General features: G+C 36.3%; 2 protein-coding genes across 2 annotated transcripts in view; both read right to left on the reverse strand.

Annotated features, from left to right (window-relative positions):
* Window positions 1–760, reverse strand: part of LOC107703879 (ankyrin repeat domain-containing protein 54-like) — a 5,504-nt gene extending 4,744 nt beyond the window's left edge. Inside the window, exon 1 of the mRNA XM_016506672.1 lies at window positions 133–760. Coding sequence (XP_016362158.1) covers window positions 133–487 — 355 coding nt within the window. The 5' untranslated portion in view covers window positions 488–760. The remainder of the gene's footprint in view (window positions 1–132) is intronic.
* Window positions 761–1,514: 754 nt separating this feature from the next.
* foxred2 (FAD-dependent oxidoreductase domain containing 2) lies at window positions 1,515–12,452 on the reverse strand. Its single transcript, XM_016506673.1, has 10 exons — window positions 12,375–12,452; window positions 11,758–11,983; window positions 6,605–6,910; window positions 5,535–5,786; window positions 4,868–5,200; window positions 4,548–4,714; window positions 4,290–4,455; window positions 2,971–3,197; window positions 2,607–2,777; window positions 1,515–2,126 (listed from the first exon to the last, which is right to left on the reverse strand). The coding sequence occupies exons 2-10, from the start codon at window positions 11,976–11,978 to the stop codon at window positions 1,912–1,914; spliced, it is 2,058 nt and encodes a 685-aa protein (XP_016362159.1). The 5' UTR covers window positions 11,979–11,983; window positions 12,375–12,452; the 3' UTR covers window positions 1,515–1,911.
* Window positions 12,453–12,811: the final 359 nt, after the last annotated feature.

Here is a 12,811-nt window from a genome sequence, read left to right on the forward strand (position 1 = left end):
GAACCCTTTTTTTTTTTTTAGCTGGTGAAAATACTAGTGTTCTAATAATTTTGGCTACTACTGTGTGTGTGTGTGTGTGTGTGTGTATATATATATTACAACAATATATGACATGTCTGTTCATGCACACACCATACAGGTCTTTTCCAATGGGCCCCATGTTCCTCCGGGCTCTTCCCAGCCGCCTCACCCTACTCGATGTGATCTTGCCCGGCGAGCTCCGTCCCGCCTGCAGCAGCTCACCGGGCTGCCATAACAAGTGCAGGTACCGGAGCTCCGTGTCCGCTGGCGGTCGGGTTCGGTTGAGCCTCAGCGTGTCCAGACGGGAGATACTGAACCCGACCGCACCTGCAGCCTCCATCGGCGTCTCCTCCTCCCGTTTCTCGCCGTCTCTCACCGCAGGTCCGTGCGCTACCGTGTACTCTCCCTCCGAACTGGACCGGTCGCCATCCGAGGCGGCGGCAACAAGTGGGCTCGACACGTCCATACTAATAAGGCGTCTACTGCACTAACGTCAGCATGTAAATGTCAGTAACGTTCCGCCAGAATGTAAATACTGTATCTGTTGCACAAACCTAACGCAGCATTGTTACACTAGCAGTATTCTTCAAAACTGTATTTCGAGCTAAGCTTTAAATAAAGAAACGTTGCTTTTGCATTAATTTCATTGTAATTTAATTTTGTGATGTTGAATCCAAACCGTTCCGTGTTCCGACAAGCACTGAACTCAGTCTATTTGAGCCAAAATGGCGCTGTTTCAATGTTTTGCGCCTGTTTTCAGTAAAACACGTCTGCATTGCTTAGTCTGAATTCATCGTGACCAAGGCAGCCAATCAACATCGATGTTGTTAAAGCGCTCTTCCAATCAGAGAACGTATCGTCATAACGTAGTAAATATACGTACGTAATTTTTTAGAAAAGTGATTTCTGGCTTATTTTATTTATTGATTAATTTTTTATGAAAACGATTAGGGTCTTGAATTTATTGAAAATTTCTGCATTTGTTAGTTATGATTTGCACATGTAATCCCCACTAGTGGGCCCTCAGTAAACTTACACAAGGGTCAAAATGTAAAAGTAAAAATATATTCAAATAATTTAACAATTCACATGCTAAATCTGCTAAAAGATGTGTGCATAATATTTCCTACTCTGGATTAAATCAGGAACTCAGAACATGCTTAGCTCACATCTTGACAGCATTACACGACAAACAAAACCGACTGAATTTTTATGTTGTTTTCTTTGAGAACAAATGTTTGAGTTTGAAGTTTATTTCATTTTCTGCTTAGCAATACTGAGATTGAATTATTGCAAAAAGTGCACTGAAAGATAAAATACTCAAGAAATATAAAAGCAGATATTCAAAACATATTCAATAATACTACACCAATACTAAAAAAAAAATACCTATGCACACATACACATATACATCCGTCCATACATGTTTTATAGTTGAACTCTTTCCAATATCCAATATGTTTAGTCTTTTTTTATAAAAAAAAACATTGTTAATTTCATAAATGACTACAATGACGTTTTATGCTACAAAATATATAACCACCAGACACACCTTTCTGTAATTAATTATTGAGATGGGATGTACATGCATATCAAACCAAGAAAAAAACTTTCTGATATACCTTTAACAATTGTATAAAAAAATTAGTTATGCATTGTATTGCAACACCAAACCCAACACCATAAAACAGTATATAAATCTATACTTTGGCTTATAAAAACTATGGCAAGGCAAATACTCATTATTTAACTTAACTGTATGTTTGATCGTAGTCTCAGGATGCTGGATGTGGGACGTTTTCTATGGAAATGTAAGTAAATTGAGAAATGGGAGGTAGATTAACAGGATTTTAGCAGGACAGATTTGGTCTTTGGTACCGTTAATGCCCTTCAAAGGTCAAAGTTCATAGCTGAAACAACTGCAGCGCCAGCATGTTTCAGGTATTCAGATACTGAAGTGTCTCCCTGATGATCTGCCATAAGTCCTGCCTCACGGGCATGTTGCCATAGGTGGCTGTTTCCCACAATGCCCTGCTTTCTTAAATAACCTTGACGGCAGAAGAGGGGTGGGGTACGACTGGTGAGGGACAGAAGGAAACAGGATTCTGAAGAAAACGGACACACAGAGGCACATAATAGATGATTAAGTCCTGCAAGAAAAGCTGCAAAAAGTAACTCCTCTATGCTGTTTTTTGAAAGAAGTCTCTTTTGCTCACCAAGGCTGCATTTATTTGAACACAAATGCAGTAAAAACACTAAGATTGTGAAACATGATCACAATTTAAAATAGCTGTAATAACGTTGTAGTAAATAACTGTTGCAAAGGTGAATTATCAGCATCATCACTCCAGTCTTCAGTGTCACATGATCCTTCAGGAATCATTCTGATATGCTGATCAAGAAACATTTCTTATTATTATCAGTGTTGAAAACACTTGTGCTGCTTCATATTTTTGTAGAAACGGATACATTTTCTGGACTCTTTGATGAATAGAAAGTTTAAAAGAACAGCATTTATAATTTGAGAATTTTAGAATTATTGGCACTCAAAAAATGTCTCAGAAGAACAACATTTCTGTACTGACCAGCATAAAAGGCCCTGAGGTCAGTTTGGAGGCAGTGCTCGAGGAAGTGTCTGAGAGGTTGGCTGTGTGATATGGGCTGATCCCATTCAGTTAAGAAGTCCTCAACCATGTGATGAACGGCCTCAGGTCGTGGTAGTGGCCAGCTAACAGGACGCTGTCTCATATCTTTCTCTAGAGAAACAGAGCACACTGATTTTCATATTCCAGTACATGATTATGATAGAATATCAGGAACAGGATAGTCCAAAATGTTTTCTCAACAACATCCCAATCTCATACACGTCCACATATGTGAGATTAAGAATTACTTTGCTCTGTATCCACTATATAGAAATCAACAGAACATGTTAGAGCAGCTCTTCACCTGTAGGTAGTGTGTTGTAGTAGTACAGGACCGGATGGAGGAAGTTGGACCTCCAGGCTTTGGTCCATTCTGACTCAGCTCGACCTGGTCCTAGCGTATCAGTCTGGTTCAGTCCATACTGCATGACCAAGACCAGAAGACCATGATCCGAAAGGAGCCGTCCAGATAGAGCAGACAGCTGGGGCAAGGCCTGTAGAGGAAACTCCTCCAGATATTCACAGTAAGACCTGTGGAAAGAAGGAGGAGAGAGATTTGTGTAGGAAAAAAAAACAGTTATCACAGTAGCCATATCTAATTTGATATAAATGAAAACAGGCCGTGCGGGATAGAATTACAGTCCGTTCAACATTGTCAAGGTCGGAAGACGGATACAATTTTGACAACCCATGAGTTTAGAGTTCACTGGACATTTGGAAAGACTGCTCAGTAAAATGTTTGTTTTTTTAAAAAGAAATGAATACTTTTATTCAGCAAGGATGCATTAAAATGATCAAAAGTGATAGTAAAGACATTTATAATATTACAAAAGATTTCTATTTCAAATGTGTTATTTTTAACTTTTGAACTTCCTATTCAGCAAATAATCCTGAAAATAATGTATTATAGTTTCCACACAAATATTAAGGAGCACAACTGTTTTCAATAATAATAAATGTTTTGTGAGCAGCAAATCAGCATATTAGAATAATTTCTGAAGGGTCATGTGACACTGAAGACTGGAGTGATGATGCTGGAAATTCAGCTTTGCATCACAGGAATAAATTACATTTTATAATATATTAGATTAGAAAAGAGCTATTTGAAATTATAATAATATTTCACAATATTGCTGTTTTTACTGTATTTTTGATCAAATAAATGCAGCCTTGGTAAGCGTAAGAGACTTCTTCCAAAACTAATCTAATCAACCCCAAATTTCATCAGCTGAATGATTGACAACTAAGTACAACATATTGGGTAACACTTTACAATTCCATTAGTTAATGTTAGTTAATGTATTGACTAACATGAACCAACAATGAGCAATACATTTATTACAGTATTTATTCATCTTTGTTAACTCAAGTTAGTTAATGAAATTCAGTTGTACATTGTTAGTTCATGTTAATTCATTAACTAATGTTAACAAGCACAACTTTTGATTTTAAGAATGCATTAGTAAATGTTGAAATTAACATTAGCTGAGATTAATAAATGCTGTAGAGGTATTGTTCATTCTTAGTTCACGTTATCTAAAGTAGTTAACTAATGTTAACTAATGAACCTTAAAGTGTTACCACATATTGTACTGTACATGCATCCCTTAAAACATTTCTTACCCTCGCAGTAGAATAATGTCCCCAAGAACCCCAAACATCTGATACGGTCCAGAAGCTTCATTCACCCTCCTAAGAATCCAGGACTGCAGCTGACTAATAGATAATTCTGTAGCAGGCCAGGCAATGTTATGGTAACGCTGCTCCAGGATTTTATGAACAGCACGCACTGTAGTAGCAAAACAGAGGAACTTTATTATGACCTCCTACGTTCTTATGACAAACCTGAAATGTTATGTATAAATGAGGTGTAATGCTTACCAGTGTAGCGGAATCCATGAACAAACCCACCGGCAGACATACGATAATCTCTGGAGTGGGCTGCTGTACCCAGGACAAACATGTTGGGGGTACCTCTGCCTTCATAACAGGCTGTTATTCCTGGCAATCGACCTCGGGCACCACTGCTTTGGGGCGGCCGCGCAGATCTGGATAAGTAATGAAAATATTTTGTCAATGTGACCATAATTACACTACCAGACAAAAAGCACACCAAAAATATAGTAAAATAGTAATACAGTTAAATATTATTACAATGTAAAATAACTGGGCATATTCATCATTTCAATTGTTGATCTTACCCATCAAAAATGGAGAAGTTAAAACGAAAGCCCAGGCATCGGATCACTCTGTCATATGGCTGTCTGAGCGAGAAGTTATCAGTGTGGTAACCAGGCAGATTTTGCCCAGTGACCTTTGAAATGTTGTTGCCATTCTGGTCATCAAGAAGTTCAGTAAGAGTTAAATACAGCTGCTCCTTTCCCTCTGTTGGTGTTTGACTTCTTTTCTTTGCTGTTCTTCTCTTCCCTCCATCTTTTTCTCTACGGACAATGGCAATATCCTCCAGTCTTCCCTCCACTAGGCCGTCTAAAGATTTCAGCTGGTACGTGTCTAATAGCTCATTGTTTACTGCCCTACAAAAGAGAAATGTTCATTTCAACTTAAGGTGCAATCACATTAGCAAAATATTGTGGGCACAAAAGATCCACTGTCTACTGTCAATAGTGTAGCAATGTATGAAGCACAGCTCACACAAAGGTCACTTTCAAACCAAGAAGCTTTCTGTTGGTCAGTGTGGCAAATTCGAGTGACCAACTTGGAACCTGTTGTGAAATCTGTGTGGGGAAATATTTGCCCTCACGTGAAACCTGGATAAATCACTTGTGCATTTTGGTTGCAGCTATAAGCAAACTTGAAACCATTCATTTTATACATTATGCAAAAAGTTGGACAGGGTGGAATAAATACCTGAGGTCCCCAACGTAGTGTGTCTGCCATGCAAGCCGTACTGGGCTGGGACTATATAAGTGAATCCGACTCGCTCTACCCAAGATGCTCTGTGCCGTCTCAAAGGCGGAGTTTCCTTTGCCAAGGATTAACACAGCCTGGTCTTTAAACTCCTCAGGATCAGTGGGAATAGACTCGTAACCCTCCACTAGGTCAGAACCAAGAAAATCCACCTGCTGAGGAACCCAAAGGCCAGTGGACACCAACAGAACACTATAGAGACAAAAAAAGATGAAATGGTATTTCAAAGAGACATGACAAGCACTTGAAAACATTATTAAATAAATGTTAAATTAATTAAAGGATCAGTTTACCCAAAAACGAAAATTCTGTCATTAATGACTCACCCTCGTGTTGTTCCAAACCCGTAAGACCTTCGTTCATCTTCGGAACACAATTTAAGATATTTTTGATGAAATCTGAGGGCTCTCTGACCCTCCCATAGACAGCAAGGTAACTACCAGGTTCAAGGTCCAGAAAAGTATCAAGATGATCGACAAAGTAGTCCGTGTGACATCAGTGGTTCAACTGTAAAGTTACGAAGCTACGAGAATACTTTTTTGCGCAAAGAAAACAAAAATAACGACTTTATTCCACATTTTCGTCTCTACTGCGTCACTTGTGGACGCGCGTTCACGACAGTATCATGACGCGAGCGTGTGGAGGCGCCGGCGCTGACCCAGATCCGGCGTGATGACTTGATGGCATGATACTGTTGTCCAAAGTGACGCAGTAGAGACGAAAATGTGGAATAAAGTCGTTATTTTTGTTTTCTTTGCGCAAAAAAGCAAAAAAAAACTTTTCTGGACCTTGAACGTGGTAGTTACCTTGCTGTCTATGGGAGGGTCAGAGAGCCCTCCGATTTAATCAAAAATATCTTAAATTGTGTTCCGAAGATAAACAAAGGTCTTACGGGTTTCGAACAACACGAGGGTGAGTAATTAATGACAGAATTTTCACTTTTGGGTGAACTAACCCTGTAAAGGTTCAATTTAATGAAATAATTAAATTTGAAATGAAATGAGTCATACCTGCACTGATAACTGACACCATTCTGATCAGTCAGAATGTAGCCTTGGTTTCCATTCAAATCTGATGTTTTAATTCTCCCTATATCAGCTCCATATTTAACCTTCAGTCCCAGCTCCTTCACAAACATCGAGAGGTAACGTGGGAAGTCATCAGCACTGGGATAAAGCTCCTGGCTTATTCTCTGAAACAGGAGGTCGGGCCTGTCACTCAACAGGGAGTTCCAATCATGACGCAAGTTGAATTCTTTGTTCCGCCTCCCGGTGTATATTTTATTAATGCTGATGAGCTTTCTGTGGCGAGGATATCTGAAAAGAAGACAGTAAAAAAAGACATGATTAAACTAGTGTTGTCAAAATGAACGTGTTAACGCATGCGATTTTTTTTTTTTCAGTTTAACGCATTAAAAATATTTAGCACAACTAACGCAGGAGCAGAGCTAGTGTTGGCTACCCCACTCACAACTGTTGCTTCTCTCGCTCTCTTTTTTTTTTGACTAGAATTGTGTTTCTTACTTGAATGCTGCTTTTAATGCTATAGTGTGAAGATAAACATGGTGGATTGTGTGCGGCTCACTCTGTGCTAATATGGCATCAACAGTCGTGGGCGGGGCCTGTACAAAGTGACGTCACTTTCTGCAAAAGGCTGGTTCTGAGACACTGCTTATGAATGAATTTTGCATAATAGGTGCCCTTTAAGTTCATTTAAATTAAAAGTTATTTTTTAAAGTCTAATAAATGCTAAAATTAATAGCTCTCAATTACACTGTAATGTTTAAAGGCTATAGTCAATGGTAAAATATTAGGGTAAAAAAACAATTTCCTAAAGACATCAGTAGTAGTATTGGTATCAGTGAGCCTTGCCTTGACTGATGCCACTGAACAAATATTAAAAATATACTGTCTTTATGTTGTTTCTACATTAATTTGGAGATTGAGTGTGAAATTATTGCAATATAAAAGTATATTTAAAAACTTTAATGCTAAGTGTGATTAATCGCGATTATTTTCAGAAGAAATGTGCGATTAATTCGTTTTGGTTTTTTTTACATTGATTGACAGCACTAGATTATACGATGGCGTTTTAGTGGCACGTAAAATAATAAAAAAATTTAAGATTACGAGATTAAAGTCATAATATTTTGAGAATAAAGTCATAGCCATATGAGATTAAAGTCTATATATTTTGAGAATAAAGTCATAGCAATACGAGATTAAAGTCCTTATATTTTGAGAATAAAGATGTAGCAGTACGAGATTAAAGTCCGTATATTTTGAGAATAAAGTTGTAGCAATACGAGATTAAAGTCCTTATATTTTGAGAATAAAGTCAAAATTTCGAGAATAAAGTCGTAGCCATATGAGATTAAAGTCGGTATATTTTAAGAATAAAGTCGTACCAATATGAGATTAAAGTTATTATATTTTGAGAATAAAGTTGTAGCAATACGAGATTAAAGTCATTATATTTTGAGAATAAAGTTGTAGCAATACGAGATTAAAGTCCTTATATTTTGAGAATAAAGTTGTAGCAATACGAGATTAAAGTCCTTATATTTTGAGAATAAAGTTGTAGCAATACGAGATTAAAGTCCTTATATTTTGAGAATAAAGTTGTAGCAATACGAGATTAAAGTCATTATATTTTGAGAATAAAGTTGTAGCAATACGAGATTAAGGTCATTATATTTTGAGAATAAAGTCAAAATTTCAAGAATAAAGACGTAGCCATATGAGATTAAAGTCAGTATATTTTGAGAATAAAGTCATAGCAATACGAGATTAAAGTCATTATATTTTGAGAATAAAGTCGTAGCCATATGAGATTAAAGTCGGTATATTTTGAGAATGAAGTCGTAGCAATACGAGATTAAAATCATTATATTTTGAGAATAAAGTCAAAATTTTGAGAATAAAGTCGTAGCAATACGAGATTAAAGTCATTATATTTTGAGAATAAAGTTGTAGCAATACGAGATTAAAGTCATTATATTTTGAGAATAAAGTTGTAGCAATACGAGATTAAAGTCATTATATTTTGAGAATAAAGTTGTAGCAATACGAGATTAAAGTCATTATATTTTGAGAATAAAGTTGTAGCAATACGAGATTAAAGTCATTATATTTTGAGAATAAAGTTGTAGCAATACGAGATTAAAGTCATTATATTTTGAGAATAAAGTTGTAGCAATACGAGATTAAAGTCATTATATTTTGAGAATAAAGTCGTAGCCATATGAGATTAAAGTCGGTATATTTTGAGAATAAAGTTGTAGCCATATGAGATTAAAGTCGGTATATTTTGAGAATAAAGTTGTAGCCATATGAGATTAAAGTCGGTATATTTTGAGAATAAAGTTGTAGCCATATGAGATTAAAGTCGGTATATTTTGAGAATAAAGTTGTAGCCATATGAGATTAAAGTCGGTATATTTTGAGAATAAAGTCGTAGCAATACGAGATTAAAATCATTATATTTTGAGAATAAAGTCAAAATTTCGAGAATAAAGTCATAGCCATATGAGATTAAAGTCGGTATATTTTGAGAATAAAGTCGTAGCAATACGAGATTAAAATCATTATATTTTGAGAATAAAGTCAAAATTTCGAGAATAAAGTCATAGCCATATGAGATTAAAGTCGGTATATTTTGAGAATGAAGTCGTAGCAATACGAGATTAAAATCATTATATTTTGAGAATAAAGTCAAAATTTCGAGAATAAAGTCATAGCCATATGAGATTAAAGTCGGTATATTTTGAGAATAAAGTCGTAGCAATACGAGATTAAAGTCATTATATTTTGAGAATAAAGTTGTAGCAAGGCCAGTATATTGCATGAATAACATTAATTAATGTGAAAATTCCACCACCTACTCTGCAAAAAAACGTCTGTGGCGTCCAACCTTTCTTTCTTCACATGTGTTTAATTAAAACCAGCAATAAAACGTTCTAAAGGTTGAAGTGGGCTCCAACTCGTTAACTTAAGTTATATTGTTGTCTTTTCTGATAACGACAATAAGTGACAATTCACAAGCTGTTTTATTCACGGTATAATAAATGATTGGGAATAATATTTTCTGTCTTCAAATCCATTAATTATTTGTAGCGCGCAGACACCCAGTAACCGCAATAAGCTTTGTTGCTTTTAATATAACACAGCTCAGCTTTCAAATGATGTTTTATCATGAAATACAAATTATAAATGTGTTTTTCCTCTTTATTAGATGTTATAGCACGATATAAACATGAAGGAACATCAGAAGGCATGAAAAAAACCCCAGTATAAATGAATGAAACGAATGTCTCATTGTAATCGAAAAGATGATTGATTCACAGCGATCTGTCACGTCACATTAATAAAGAGCGTGAAAAACACATTATTGTAAGACATATTGTTTGTATTTCACTATAAAACTGAAAGAATTTGAAAGCTGAGACTTTGTTTTATATTAAAAGTACCAAAAGCACAAAGCATATTGGGTGGCTGGTGCAATACAAATAATGAATGCATTCGAAGACGTGAAATATTATTTCCAAGCATACGGTCCTTGTGAGTATATGACACATGGTATGATTTCTGCTAATAATCCCACATATATTCAAATCAGTTGCCAGGTCATCGGAATTTCTCCCAGTGCTCCCAATCCTGGCCATTTGTATGCACAATATAGGCTATACTCTCAAAATATTATAACCTTATTCTCATATGGCTACGACCTAATTCTCAACAACAAAAGTCAACAGCATTTACAACCAATTTTATTTTAAATAGGATATTTTTTCCTTTGGATTGATATGCAATAATGACACAGTGATTTCTTGTTATCTTTAAATATTAATAAAAATGTAAGAAAAAATGCCACAAAAGTATATATGTTCTATTATTATTATTTAATATGAAGGCTTTTCACATGACATGGCCACGAATTAAGAATTTGTTCCCACAACTTACTAATTAGTTTCCTTATTATAGTAAATTGTGGCCACGTTGTACTAACTAGTTCCCTTGTTTTGGTTTAAAGGGATAGTTCACCCAAAAATGAAAATTTGATGTTTATCTGCTTACCCCCAGGGCATCCAAGATGTAGGTGACTTTGTTTCTTCAGTAGAACACATATGATGATTTTTAAGTCCAACCGTTGCAGTCTATCAGTCTTATAATGCATGGCAATGGTAACAAAATCTATGAGAGTAAAAAAAACATGCACAGACAAATCCAAATTAAACCCTACGGCTCGTGACGACACATTGATGTCCTAAGACACGAAACTATCGGTTTGTGCGAGAAACCGAACAGTATTTATATAATTTTTGACCTCTAATACACCACTATGTCCAACTGTCTTTGGGTGCGTGCACGGCATCCGGTGCGTGAGGTGTGTACGCGCTCTGGCGTAGATAACGCAAGCGCCGGAAGTGATCTCTCGCGCGTATACGTTACTCATGATTTACACAGTGCACAGTCATTGTAGGTATGACGGCTAATCAAAATGGTACTTACTTGCACTTATCCGGATTGTTCAAACCAACTTAAAACTAAAAGATTACGTTGTCTCGCGTGAACTCATTTGGGAGGGGTGACTTTCCACGTATTCCCAACTTCTGAGCCTGCTCGCCTGAAGTTATGGTTGATTGCTCTTCGGCTGGATATCAACACACACGCGACCACCTAGCTCGCCTATGCCTAGAAACGGCCCTGCTCATAGATTTTGTTACCATTGCCATGCATTATACGACTGATAGACTGCAACGGTTAAAGTTAAAAATCATCATATGTGTTCTACTTAAGAAACAAAGTCACCTACATCTTGGATGCCCTGGGGGTAAGCAGATAAACATCAAATTTTCATTTTTGGGTGAACTATCCCTTTAATTAACCCAGGAAACAAATTAGTACAACGTGGTCATGATTTACTAAAACGAGGGAACCGATCCTTAACTTGTGACCACAATTCAACTAAAATGAAGGGACAAATTAATCTTGGGAACAAATTCTTAATTTGTGGCCACAATATAAATTATTTTTTGTTTGCAGGGCTCTGTAATTTAGCCCTTTTTACTGTAGTAGTTTTGTAATTATTTAGTTTTAATTTTTAGTAAAATCATTCCAGCTCGGTTTGAGAAAATGTGTTTTTTCATACAGATGTCACGTACATATGGAAGAAGCTGCCTGGTCCTGTGTTTCGCTCTAGAATGATGTAATCTCTCTGGCTCCTGGACAGAAAGTAGCCCATCTGGAGCCCTGCAGGTCCAGCTCCCAGCACACAGTACTCATGGCTCACGCTGTTATTACGGCCATGAAGACCAGAACCAGAAGCGGCCAGGACCAGGGACAGGACATACAGGAGCCTGGAGAGACGCTGAATCACACTCATGAGGCCTGGGGATGGAAATAAAAACAGATTAAAGCCAGAAGCTTTACCTTAAGATCATTAAAGAGAAATAATCATGCACTCGCTTCTATTTTATAGAAACTAAAACTAATTGCAGATGGTTACACGCAGGAGTAAGCTTTTAAACTATATAACTATTTTACTTTATATAATAAAGAACATACAATATATTCTTTACACAACTAAGCCTAAAGGCAAACACAGTAATTGAGAATAAAAATAAAAACTACAAAATAAACAATATATAATACATTTACTTATTTACTGATAGTCAGTTATGGCTCCTCGTTCAATACTGAGGAGGCGGCAACATCCAACTCATGTAAGACAGCGAAAAACACTGTATACTGTAAATGCATTGGCATTAAATCAACATACCGTCAACTACAGCTGCTCCTGCGAACCTTCAGCAACAGAAAATAGGGAAATAAACAGCAGGCGTTTTGTAAACTACATCTTTGCGATTGCACGGTTTTCATAACATCTTCCACAGGCAGGAGACACAGAGCGTGCTTTAGACGTCACGAACCAGCGAGAGCGTAAATGGGCGTGGTTAAATCAAACAGTTCACGCCTATGGTTCACGCCCACTCAAATGCTGTCCCTTTGTTCTTATGGCATCAGGGAATTTGTTTTTATTTTCTATAAACACTGAAAATAAAAAAGAAAATTTAGTTTAGTTACTTTCATTTATTTATTTTTTTTTTTAAGTTATATTGAAATAATTTTATCATGCCCTTATCATTTATTTTTTCTACTTCTCAAATATTTTTCAACATATATATATATATATATATATATATATATATATTGTGT

The sequence above is a fragment of the Sinocyclocheilus anshuiensis genome, unplaced genomic scaffold (genome assembly GCF_001515605.1).
Source record: "Sinocyclocheilus anshuiensis isolate Anshui unplaced genomic scaffold, SAMN03320099.WGS_v1.1 scaffold1159, whole genome shotgun sequence".
NCBI lineage: Eukaryota > Metazoa > Chordata > Actinopteri > Cypriniformes > Cyprinidae > Sinocyclocheilus > Sinocyclocheilus anshuiensis.